The following is a 12,500-nucleotide window of genomic DNA, read 5'->3' as shown; positions in this document are numbered from 1 at the left end:
GAGAGAGAGAAAGAGAGAACACACACATAATACAGTACACACAGATAACACAGAACACACACAGACACAGAGAGAGAGAGAGAGAAAGAAAGAGAACACACGCAGAATACACACAGAACATGCACATACACACATATACTGTACACACATGGGCACACAGAAACGCGAACCACACACACACACACACATACACACAGGCTATAGTACATCACACACACACACACACAGGCTATAGCACAACACACACACACACACACACACTCACTTCTCAGCTCTGGTGGTCTCACACAGTGCTGCATCTCAGAAAACGTACTCAAATATGTGTGTGTGTGTGTGTGTGCACTGTGCATCTGTGTGTGTGTGTGTGTGTAAGGCTGTTTGTGCATGTGTTTGTGTAATTTTTTATGTACATGTGCGTATGTGCTGGTGCGTGTGTGTGTGTGTAGGTATGTGTGTGTATTTATGTGTGTGTGTGTGTGTGTGTGTGTGTGTGTGTGTGTGTGTGTGTGTGTGTGTGTGTTCCTGCATGTTTGTATGTTTGTTGCACCCAGAGCAACCATTCTCTTTTAAAACATATATATTTGGAAACTAGTTGATTAAAGGTTTCTAATGGTGTCACTTATATGTCTCTAGGATACAAACTAGCAGAGATTGAGATGTGTGTTTGGAACAGTTTTTCAAATCCCCAGGGGGTTAATACCACCATCTACAGGCCGATGGATATACAGTCCTGAATGTACATACAAATCCATTTATTTTATAGCCCCCCATGGATGAAATTCCACAAAACTTGGCATACTCCCAGAGGGTGTCAGGTTGATCATACACATGAAATTTGGTGCAGTTCATAACATCTCATCTGAAAATAGGGGCAATTAACACTAGAAGCGCCGTGCCGTTCTGACCCACTTATACCTAGAAGCGCTGCGCCCCGGTCATTTGACCGCTTTGACGACCTACTAGAAGCGTCGTGCTGGTGTGAACTACTTAAAGCGCGGCGAGGCGGTCAAAAGACCGCTGAGTCCTTAGACTGGGAGGCTGTTACTTACACATAATGATCGCTAGATGGCGCTTCGTGCACGAATCAAATCGTTTGGTCATAAATTTGTCAGACCGTGTTGTTGATAGTCTGTGGTTGTTTCATTATGACATACAGCACGTTTGAGTTATCTGTTCATTTATTTGTGTTGATTTGTGTTGTATGAGGTAAAACTCTGGAAGAGTTCTTGAACAAACTTTAAGCAAACTTGACTTTCAACTTTTTCATAGTAGGCCTATTTCATTTTTCATATTTCGTTTTTACATTTTGTAATTGTATGCTACTTAGAATTGTTATTTATAGACTATTTTAAAACGGAGGCATACGCGTTCTGTGATTAGGAGCCTGACCCGACGGGAGGGGAAGGATGAAAAATGTCGACCCAACACCGGTGTTCTCGAGATCCGTAACCCGCAGTTCGGGTTTGGGCAGATAATCTAAGCTCTAAAATGAATGGGTGGCTAGTTCTAATTCACTCCCCAAATTAACTTCTATTCATTTAATAGAAGGTAGCCTATAGGCTATGTTCGCGCCGCCGAAAATGATCGGACCTGGAACAGAGAGCCTAACCTAGTCTGGTTTCAATTACACAGTAGCCAGGATTTCATGCCGCATTTTACAGGCTACCAACAATTTTCATTCATTGAAGCATCGTGTAGGGTCTAGCTACCTCGGAGGGAGGGAGATGGAGAGAGCAGCTACTAAGCAGGCATAGGCGCGAGAAATAGGCGAATTAAAAATGAGGGGTGAAAGTTTTGCGAATGTGTAGGCTATGTTTCGATGTCTGCTGAAAAAAAGCTATAGGCTAGGCCCATTGTTTCTACAATTTAAGCTAACTTCTATGTGAATTCAGTGTGCATAGTGTGCATAGGCAGAGTGCATTCTTTTGAGCAAGGCATCAATAAAGAATGATATTCTTATTATATTCTTCTTTATTCACACAACTACACGCACGCTGGCGAATTCAAACATTCTGAAACGCGCATGCGATGAAACATGATTGCGCATTCTTCCACGAGTTGCATGTAAACAACAAACAGACAACAAACAACAAAATGTCTGTAGCCTAAGATCATGTCCACACGTAGCAAAACGATCTCCCCCCCTCCGTGAACTGGTTAGACGTGTATGGGGGAGGGGGAATGATCGGTTTCAAATAGGCTATGTTTGCAATGGATAGTGTGTTATGTATAGACCCCGAAGCCATTTGCTTTGAGAATAACGGCTGGCTGATGAAGTTAGTGGCTGGCTAGCTGGCTCAGCCAAAGTTTTCATGGCTGATAATGGCTTTAGTTGCCACTTCATGTACATGCAACTGAGTCCTGTGTAGCAATGAGCACAATAATGATGTGGTGTATCCAGTGTATCTTTGTTTAATACATTAAGACAGAAAATGGCTGAAATTGTTGAAACTGAAGGCATTACTTCTTACTCTAGTGATATAGAGGATATGCAACTGGCGATTTTTCATTGAAATACATGCGTTACAAACAAAACATGCAATGATGGACGGTGTTATCTTGTTACTTCTCATTCTTTTTTTTTTTTTTTTTTTTTTTTTTAAGGTTATTTTTTGGTCTTTTTATGCCTTTAATTGGACAGGACAGTAGAGAGAACTAGAGAATGTAATTCCAAGGAAATTACGAGTGCATGAAACTGCAAAAATGTACATATTAATCATGTAGATATGGTTACTAAGGTGTTGCTAGGGTAGACATGGTGGTTTCATAGTTTTTGAAAGTTGATAGTGCGAAGATAGACTGTTTAAAATTGAATTAGCTTACCTGATTACCAGATTAGCTAACCTGGCTAATGATTTTTAGCAGTTATGCAAAAATGCTAACTATGCTAACAATGCTAACCATGCTAACTATGGTTACGAGGTTGATTAGCTAATTTAGTTGATGATTTTTAGCAGTTATGCTAAAAATGCTAACTATGCTAACTTTGCTAACAATGCTAAGCAGGTTGATTAGCTAATTTAGCTAATGATTTCTATCAGTTATGCTAAAAATGCTAACAATGCTAACCATGCTAACTAGCTAACTTGCTAGTGAGGACTTTTATTTTGAAACATTTGTTGCTAGGGTATCCATGATGGCCACTATCAGAAATAAAGAAGTTACTGTAGTATAATCATGTTGGTTGCTATGGAAACTGTCATAAAAGCTTAATTTTAATGGTTGCTATGTTGGTTGCTAGGTACCTGGAGGTTTCATGTAGTTGACTGGAGGCATAGTTGATGATAACTGACAGTTGGAATGGTTGAACAGTTAAATAGTTGAGTATTTTCAATGGTTAAATGATTTAATAGTGTATTATTGCAGCGAGGACTTTTATTTTGAAACAGTTGTGGACAGAGGAAGTAGTGAAACAGGATCTGTAGTCTTAATGAGATTGTATGCTTAAAGCCTGAGAGAGAGAGAGAGCTGCTGCAGGTGGCCCTGGCCACCTGGCATAAGATTCTAATTGCCCTATTATGATGTCATAATGTAATGTTAAGTCTATGGGGAATTTTTTATAGTTTTTATTTAATAGTTCAAAAAGTATAAAAGTTACAAAGTTGAAAAATACATAGCTGAAGTCACCTAAGTAAGACCTACGCAGCGCAGTTTGAATGAAGTTTCTACGTTAGACGGTTGAAGCTGAATTGGACGCACAAAAAGCGTTAGAAGAATAATATCACCTATGATAAATAATAAGAATAATTCGGATAACAGTAGAGTGCATTTTCATGCACTCTAATGACAGGAAGCGAGTGGGAGAGAGCTGGGGTGGGATCCGGAAAGGACCACGGGGCGAGAATCGAACCCGGGTCGCCGGCGTGCGGTGCAGGTGCCCCAGCCAGTTGCGCCACGGCTGGGGCCATTACTTCTCATTCTTTGCATTTATTCATTCTTGAACACGGCGCAGTCATTGAAACCTTTCTCTGATGCGAGATATGTGCTTATCCCCAACAAAGCAATGTTAGACTCTGTTGCTTCGTCAGAATTGTCGTTCACAGCCGACTCAAGCAACGACGTCTCTCCAAACACCACTGGAACAGCACAAACAGACTACGAAAAGGAGGCTATCCAACACATGGACGCAAACGACCCTAGCATTGTCTGCAACTCATGTGGAAAATCAGAACATGAGATGCAGACATGTTGGTCACCAGGCTTTCGAAATCACCGCCAACACAGTCCAATCATCTAACACCTTTGCTTCTCCTAACAACCCCCATGCCTCCAGACCCCCCCATTGTTCTAGGTGTTAAGACGCAAATTGCTGTGTGTGTGTGTGTGTGTGTGTGTGTGTGTGTGTGTGTGTGTGTGTGTGTGTGTGTGTGCTTTCACTGAAGGACAATGTAATGATGCAGACTAACCATTCAAGACCATGGTAAGACAGAATTTTATATTTTATAAACTGAACGTGATAACATTAACCTATACTAATAATAGCACAGATAATTCCATGCAACAACCTGTAGCATTGTTCTCCCAAGGTGCTCTGATGGGAAATTTGTTAGTCAGATATTCAGACAGTGTTTTAATTTACTTTGAAGATAATGGTATTTGCTAGCTTGTTGTATGCTCATATATAGTGACTGCGTAGACTTATTGATGCTTGAAAGCATTTAACTGTGCAGATGCTAGTAGCATGATTATTCTTCACACTTTTTGATTTTCTTTATACTCACCGGTTAAACCAAATGAACGGTCACTGAACCAAAGAGTATCTGCTGAATGAATGTTAGGTTGGATCTCTCGTGACTAACAAATAATGCCCATATATATATAAAAAAAAAGAAAAATGGGAAATGCAATGTTGTAGATTGTTGATTAGTATGACTACCACCTGAAATTTGATTGTCTGTATATGTCTCTGCCAAAAGGAGGCCCATGTGCAGCTGACTGTGTGGCCGACATTTTTTATACCAACTAAATATTAAGTCTATTGTTGAATGTCCAGAAGTGATAAAGCACATACACACACAAGTGAAATTTCTATTAATGATTCAAACTGAAGAAATTTAACTGCTGGGATGAACTCATTTGCCTTCCTTTTAACCACTATCAGTTTATATACATTCTTTGATTATTTGATTTGATTCTCTTGGTAAATTTGTATTCAGTGTGCAAATAATGCCAGTAACAAAGATGATTTATCTTAAGTAACATTTTTTTTTCAATTTGAGATACACCAGAATGTGTTTAATTCCATTTATTTTGAAATTTGTATATTGCTTTGCTTGTTTTGCTCTTTCTCTATTTCCTGTCTTTTCCCTATACACATGCCCAACTCATCGGAAAACAAAAGACTATTGATATTCTAATGTTACAGCAGACAGACGATACTCTCACGATTCTGCTCAACTCCAGATTGCCTTTACACAAAGAAGACAAGAATGTTCCACGCTGCATCAATGCTCCCCTGATCCTGAGAACTTGTTTCGGACCGGAGAAGCTCGGTCAACTAATGTCAAAACTACTCTGAGAGATTCCTTTGGACACTATGGACAAATATGTAAATATGGATGACTGGCCTTAATTTTGACAATCTGTTAACTTTGTGTCTCAGTTGCCAAGCGGGTGAAACTGTAAGCCAGGTTTTCAGATTCCTTTGAGGCAGATGAGAGCTGAGTGCCTTTTGCTGCTAATTTACATCTGTGTGAGCTTCTGATAGCCCATTGTTGTCCTAGCTAGCTCTGGCTGGACACCCCACAAAGCTTTGCTTGTCTTTCCCGCATATAGTGGAGAGGGTCACCTGTGAAATCTCTGTAAAATGGATGTTGTGAATGCAATACATCCATGTTTGGTCTTAAATTAATACTTGTAATGTGGGCAACCGCCTAATCACAGTTTCATTGCAATCTAATGTATTTGTACATAGTTATAGACTAAGAAATACACTATAGAGCAGGCATCACCAAATGGCGGACCGCGGTCCGGGTCCGGACCCAGTGACGGTTCTGTCCGGACCCGTTGAAATTGTCGGCCTAATATTATCAAAGAGCATCGTCCGTAGCCAAGCCAATCAACTCGATTGTTTACCTTTCAGCAACAGAGAATAGGCCTATAGCGGGAGAGAGAGCAGATGAGAGAAAATGGCTTGCTCAAAAATAAGAAAAAATAGATGGTGAAAACCGAACTTTTAAAGATGAATGGACGGATCAATACGTTCGTTCTGCTGTGAATATGCGCTGTGAAACTGTGGCGACGTTAGCGTCACTATGAGATCAAACACGGGTCGTTTGAGGAAAGATAGCCTACTACTGTACGCGCAGAAGTCCGCAGTGAGGGCAAGTAAAACTTGAAAAGCACTCCGAGAGCTAACAAACAGACAAACAAACGCAAACCCCGATGAAAACATAGGCTACTCTCCTCCTCGGCGGAGTAGGATAATAATTATCAAATTGAAAGCAAACTATGACAGGTCTACTCGTGTGATCACGCATGCATTTACAGGCAAATTAGTGTTCGTTAAAGATTTCGTGGATTTTGGTGCAACACAAGACAGCATGTAGCGATGGGACAGCTGTGAATGAGTGCTTAATGCGGCTGCAGAAACGTTACAGATCCCATTGCCAGCTTCAACAACAAGAAAATAAATCTGAACTATTAGCAGAGAATGTACTAACTATAGAACGCAGTATGCAAAGAACTTTTTCTTTTTCTTTTTTCTTAAAGATCCACTTTTATTTTATTCAAAAGATTCTGAATGTTTTACATTAGGCTACTTGAAGGCCCTAAGTTCAGGCTGCTCAAAGTTGTGCTTGCACTTTATATTTATTCTATTCAGAATAATTCAGTGTCTGTTGTCTGTTAACTTTCTTGAAATGTAGGCCTAGTAAAGACAACTACAGTATTGTTTTGCATTCAAGTGTCATTCAAGTTAAGACTTTTTGGTATGTTACAAGCATATTACTTTGAAAACACTTGAATTGTAGCAATAAATTAAATAGGCCTAGAAATACACGCGTTATTGATTTTATTAACATCAGGGTAGCCTACACTATTTTGAGTGACAATTTAAGATTCGGACCTTTGCCGGGAGGACATTTTAGTAACTGGACCTCTTTGAATTTTAATTGAATACCCCTGCTATAGAGTTTTAGATGCCACACCCACTTTCAGGAAAAGAAGTCCTGCTGAGCTGGGGGTGGCTGGATGAATGAAAAGAGAAACTCTTGCAGTGATTCTCTCTCAGCTCTGGGCAAGGAGGTCATTCTGCTCTCTCTCTCTCTCTCTCTCTCTCTCTCTCTCTCCCTATCTTTTAATTTCCTTATGATTTGTTATTTTCATTATTTGATATATTGTTTTATCTGGTGTATGTAGCATTGTAACTTGGTAACTTGTTAAGGTTTAAGTCCAAGTTTATTGTTTGTTTTGAGGTTAAGTTTACTTTCTCCTTTGTTGCTTTGTTTAAGGATAATTACTGATACTTTACTCTTACCTAAGGCTCAAAGCCTAATAAATGGTTAATTCTCCTGGTTCAGTTTGCATATCTCTAAAGTCTAATGCCATTCCATTCTCTGCCATAGTTAAACAATAAACCATTATTTGGTAATTTATTAGAGGTACAATATATCTTATGGAGTCAGATACATCGTGGTGAATTCCTAATAACATTATCATTTAACTCCACATGGCTACTGATCCATCGTTCTTCACGCATGTAAAGGGAGAACGTCCAACGTGTTTGTGTAGCGCTTTTGGGACTGTTTTTTCAACCTTTACAGCCTGGTGCTGCAGCTTTAAATCTCACAGGTCCAGTTTTCTCTGCAGGATCTTAGCTTATCTGGTCTCTTCAAATATCATGTTCATGTCTGGCTAGTAGAGACTGAATCTCTACAGAAGGTGTTTCCATCATAACGGCCCGCAGTCTGAAGTTTCACCATCTTCATAAAATGTCTCCATGTGAAGCCTTTGATAATCATTCACACACAACTGGACAGTAAACTGTTCTTCCAGACATACACTTACTGGATGTTTCTCAGTGTACACTGTGGATCCTCCTTCAGGTCTAAAAACAGTTTGACTCCAGATTTCCCTGGATCATTTCCTCTGAGATCAAGCTCTCTGAGGTATTTGGGATTTAACCTCAGGGCTGAAGCCAGACTAGCATAGCCCTTCTCCGTGATACTGCAGTCAGAGAGCCTAGAAGCAAAGGATTTAGTCAAAGCACCAGAAAACAATATGTAGTTTTAAAAGTCTACTGTAGTGTGTAAGTGAGTGACAGAGTGACTGAGTCACAGTTTGAGTGAGAAAAAGAGATCAAAGAGATCAAAACACAATGTCAGATTCACTGATAGCAACTCAGTATTTGGTCTTGTGATACTCACTGTAGTTTCTCCAGTTTACAGTTGGGATCCTCCAGAAGAGAAGAAAGATGCTTCACTCCTGAGTCTCCTGCTTTATTCCCACTCAGCTGCAGCTCTCCCATGTGTGAGGGGTTTGATCTCAGTGCTGATGCAAGAGCTCTGAAGCCTTTCTCTCCAATACTGCAGTCATACAGGCTGTAGAGAGAAGTAGGAGAAATGTTTCATCTTCATTTCCTTTTTAAAGATGACTGTCCATTTTAAAGATTGACTGTCCATTTTATCTTTGTGAGTGTGAGTGTGTGTGTGTGTGTGTGTGTGTGTGTGTGTGTGTGTGTGTGTGTGTGTGTGTGTGTGTGCGTGCGTGCGTGCGTGTGTGTGTGTGTGTGTGTGTGTGTGTGCGCGCGTGCGTGCGTGCGTGTGCACGCACGCATGTCCCTGTGTGCATTGCAAAGACTACTAGCAAAGAAATTAATTAGCATGAACTGTACATTCAGCAGTTTTTTAAATGTGAGGTCATCTCATGAAAACAAATCTTATTTCCATTCAGTGAGATTCATCACTCACCCCCTTTACAGCTGCTGCTACAGCTGCATTATCATCATTGATACACATCAGATTCATCACTCACCCCCCTTTACAGCTGCTGCTACAGCTGCATTATCATCATTGATACACATCAGATTCATCACTCACCCCCCTTTACAGCTTCTGCTACAAATGCATTATCATCACTGATACACATCAGATTCATCACTCACCCCCCTTTACAGCTGCTGCTACAGCTGCATTATCATCACTGATACACATCAGATTCATCACTCACCCCCCTTTACAGCTGCTGCTACAGATGCATTATCATCACTGATACACATCAGATTCATCACTCACCCCCCTTTACAGCTGCTGCTACAGCTGCATTATCATCACTGATACACATCAGATTCATCACTCACCCCCCTTTACAGCTGCTGCTACAGCTGCATTATCATCACTGATACACATCAGATTCATCACTCACCCCCCTTTACAGCTGCTGCTACAGCTGCATTATCATCACTGATACACATCAGATTCATCACTCACCCCCCTTTACAGCTGCTACTACAGCTGCATTATCATCACTGATACACATCAGATTCATCACTCACCCCCCTTTACAGCTGCTGCTACAGCTGCATTATCATCACTGATACACATCAGATTCATCACTCACCCCCCTTTACAGCTGCTGCTACAGCTGCATTATCATCACTGATACACATCAGATTCATCACTCACCCCCCTTTACAGCTGCTGCTACAGCTGCATTATCATCACTGATACACATCAGATTCATCACTCACCCCCCTTTACAGCTGCTACTACAGCTGCATTATCATCACTGATACACATCAGATTCATCACTCACCCCCCTTTACAGCTGCTACTACAGCTGCATTATCATCACTGATACACATCAGATTCATCACTCACCCCCCTTTACAGCTGCTACTACAGCTGCATCATTACTGATACACATCAGATTCATCACTCACCCCCCTTTACAGCTGCTACTACAGCTGCATCATACACATCAGAGCCTCTTACAATGAATCAGCCTCACTGTAGTGAACACACAACACTGTGTACATCTCAAAAAAATTCACTTCTATATGGCAAAAGAAAGGACATGGAATAGTCTATTTATGTTGGTGTGATTAAGAAAACAATGATGATTGATTTTGTATCAACATCAGCAACACCACCTTTAACCCCAGCTGTTTCATGTGAAGTGAATGCACCCACATCCACTTACCGTAATGTCTGCAGTGTGCAGTGGGGATCCTGCAGTAAAGCACACAGCTGAGTCACTCCCAAGACTCCTGGTATGCGTCCACTCAGATCCAGCTCAGTCATGAGTAAGGGGTTTGAACCCACAGCTGAAGCCACAGCAGCACAGGCTTCCTCAGCAGCACTACTCTTCAGGAACCTGGACAAATAAGGAGGACAACACACCTTTCATCTCACCTGACATGAACTACACTGATGTGGGCATAGAAAGACTCAAAGACCTTTGGCAATTCAGACAATCCAGTAAATATTAAATGATGACCTACTGTACTGCATATGCTGTCCAAGGGCATATTGCTACCCATTTATGTGTGTGTGTGCAGTGCTTGAAGTGGGAAAAAATAAGTGCAGGAACTCTAATTTCCGACATTTGACATTTGTACGGTGAAAAAAAATCAAGTCTTTAGGAGGTGTTGGTCGAAAAACTTTTTTAATTTAATATTTTTTTCAAGCACTAACCTATAGGCCTAATTTACGTTTTTCTAATTCACAAATGGAATATGAAAACCATTAAAACAACACGAACCAGAGTGTGATAGCCACCTGTAGGCCTAACAATATACTGGGCTAAGGGCCCTAGAACCAGAAACCTTTGGGCTGAAGGCCCAGAAGAAGAAAACTGTGAAATAGGCTGTAGGTACTTGTTACATTGATTTAATTAACAATAACTGGCCAAGAACAGAGATTAGGTCAAAAGTCAGAACAAGTGGGTAAGTGTGACTTTTAAGTGTTCTTTCTATTACTATTGTGGGTCCTGAAATGGCATTTCAAGCATCTGCCAAGGCTATATGACAAACAGGGATCTGAATACAACTGCTGATATGAAAAATAAATTATTTTGAAGTGGGGATATGGAGAGATATGAAACAATGCAGACATTTGATGTTATTTCCAAAAAGGATTTCTCGTGATTACTGCTAATTACACAGAGCATTGGAATCAGTAGGATCTCCTGTTTATTTTGATATGTAGTTTGCCATAGGGCAGTAACGAAATCGTCAGATATTTCACAGAGAAGAATGGGTATGACGCAGAACTACATGTGCCATTCATTTTTGTAGGTAACTGTAGCCTACTTTTCAACGCCAATTATCTCGCGAACCGTTCATCATAGAAACTAGCGGCTAGTGCCATTGGAAAGGTCAGGTTATGCAGTTTCATGTGATATGCCTGTTATTTCGGTGCGATCTTCTAGCGCAGCAATATGACCGAGAAGAATGGGTGCGGCCGCGGCCGCATGGTGCGTCTTGAAGAGGGCAGAGAGGGTTTGCCAGCGGCCCGATGGTGATCTTCTCGCGGCCCGGTAGATTGAGAAACACTGTGATAGGGCACTGTTGTGGCTCGTGGGTAATGTAGTCTTTCATGAGTCTTGTGATATTGTCTATTCTCGGGCCACTGTGACTGTCACTGCGTCGGATCAGTTTCAGTAAGTACCGGAACGCAGAAAAAAGTGGCGGAACTCAAAAGACGAAAATACAGAAGTTCCGGAACTGCGTTCCGCTGCGTTCCGGCCCACTTCAAGCACTGTGTGTGTGTAATTCATTTATCTGCTTGGCAAAGTGTTACAGCTTTAAATCTCACAGGTTCAGTTTCCTCTGCAGGACCTTATCTTATCTGGTCTCTTCAAATACCATGTTCATGTCTGGATAGTAGAGACTGAATCTCTACACAAGGTGTTCCACCACAAGACAGTCAATAGCACACAGTCTGAAGTTTCACAATCTTAATATAATATCTCCATGTGAAGCTTTTGATAATCATTGACACACAACTGGACGGTAAACTGTTCTTCCAGAAATAGACTTACCAGACATTTCTCAGTGCACACTGTGGATCCTCCTTTAGGGCTAAAAGCAGTTTGACTCCAGATTTCCCTGGATCATTTCCTCTGAGATCAAGCTCTCTGAGGTATTTGGGATTTAACCTCAGGGCTGAAGCCAGACTAGCACAGCCCTTCTCTGTGATACTGCAGTCAGAGAGCCTAGAAGCAAAGGATTTAGTCAATGCACCAGAAAACAATATGTAGTTTTACAAGTCTACTGTAGTGTGTAAGTGAGTGACAGAGTGACTGAGTCACAGTTTGAGTGAGAAAAAGAGATCAAAGAGATCAAAACACAATGTCAGATTCACTGATAGCAACTCAGTATTTGGTCTTGTGATACTCACTGGAGTTTCTCTAGTTTACAGTTGGCATCCTCCAGAAGAGAAGAAAGATGCTTCACTCCTGAGTCTCCTGCTTTATTCTCACTCAGCTGCAGCTCTCTCATGTGTGAGGGGTTTGATCTCAGTGCTGATGCAAGAGCTCTGAAGCCTTCCTCTCCAATA

At 41.0% G+C, this 12,500-nt stretch overlaps 1 protein-coding gene across 1 annotated transcript in view; it reads right to left on the bottom strand.

Annotated features, from left to right (window-relative positions):
• Positions 1-12,500, bottom strand: part of LOC134059629 (NLR family CARD domain-containing protein 3-like) — a 130,091-nt gene that overhangs the window by 97,129 nt on the left and 20,462 nt on the right. Inside the window, exons 11-12 of the mRNA XM_062516070.1 lie at positions 12,342-12,500; positions 8,367-8,540 (exon numbers count right to left, since the gene is read on the bottom strand). The exon at positions 12,342-12,500 is cut by the window's right edge and continues 15 nt beyond it. Of these exons, the coding sequence (XP_062372054.1) occupies positions 8,367-8,540; positions 12,342-12,500 (333 nt within the window). The remainder of the gene's footprint in view (positions 1-8,366; positions 8,541-12,341) is intronic.

This window comes from Sardina pilchardus, chromosome 16, assembly GCF_963854185.1.
Source record: "Sardina pilchardus chromosome 16, fSarPil1.1, whole genome shotgun sequence".
Lineage (NCBI taxonomy): Eukaryota > Metazoa > Chordata > Actinopteri > Clupeiformes > Clupeidae > Sardina > Sardina pilchardus.
The sequence above is the reverse complement of the archived record's forward strand: the minus strand, read 5'-3'. Positions and strand labels throughout refer to the sequence as shown.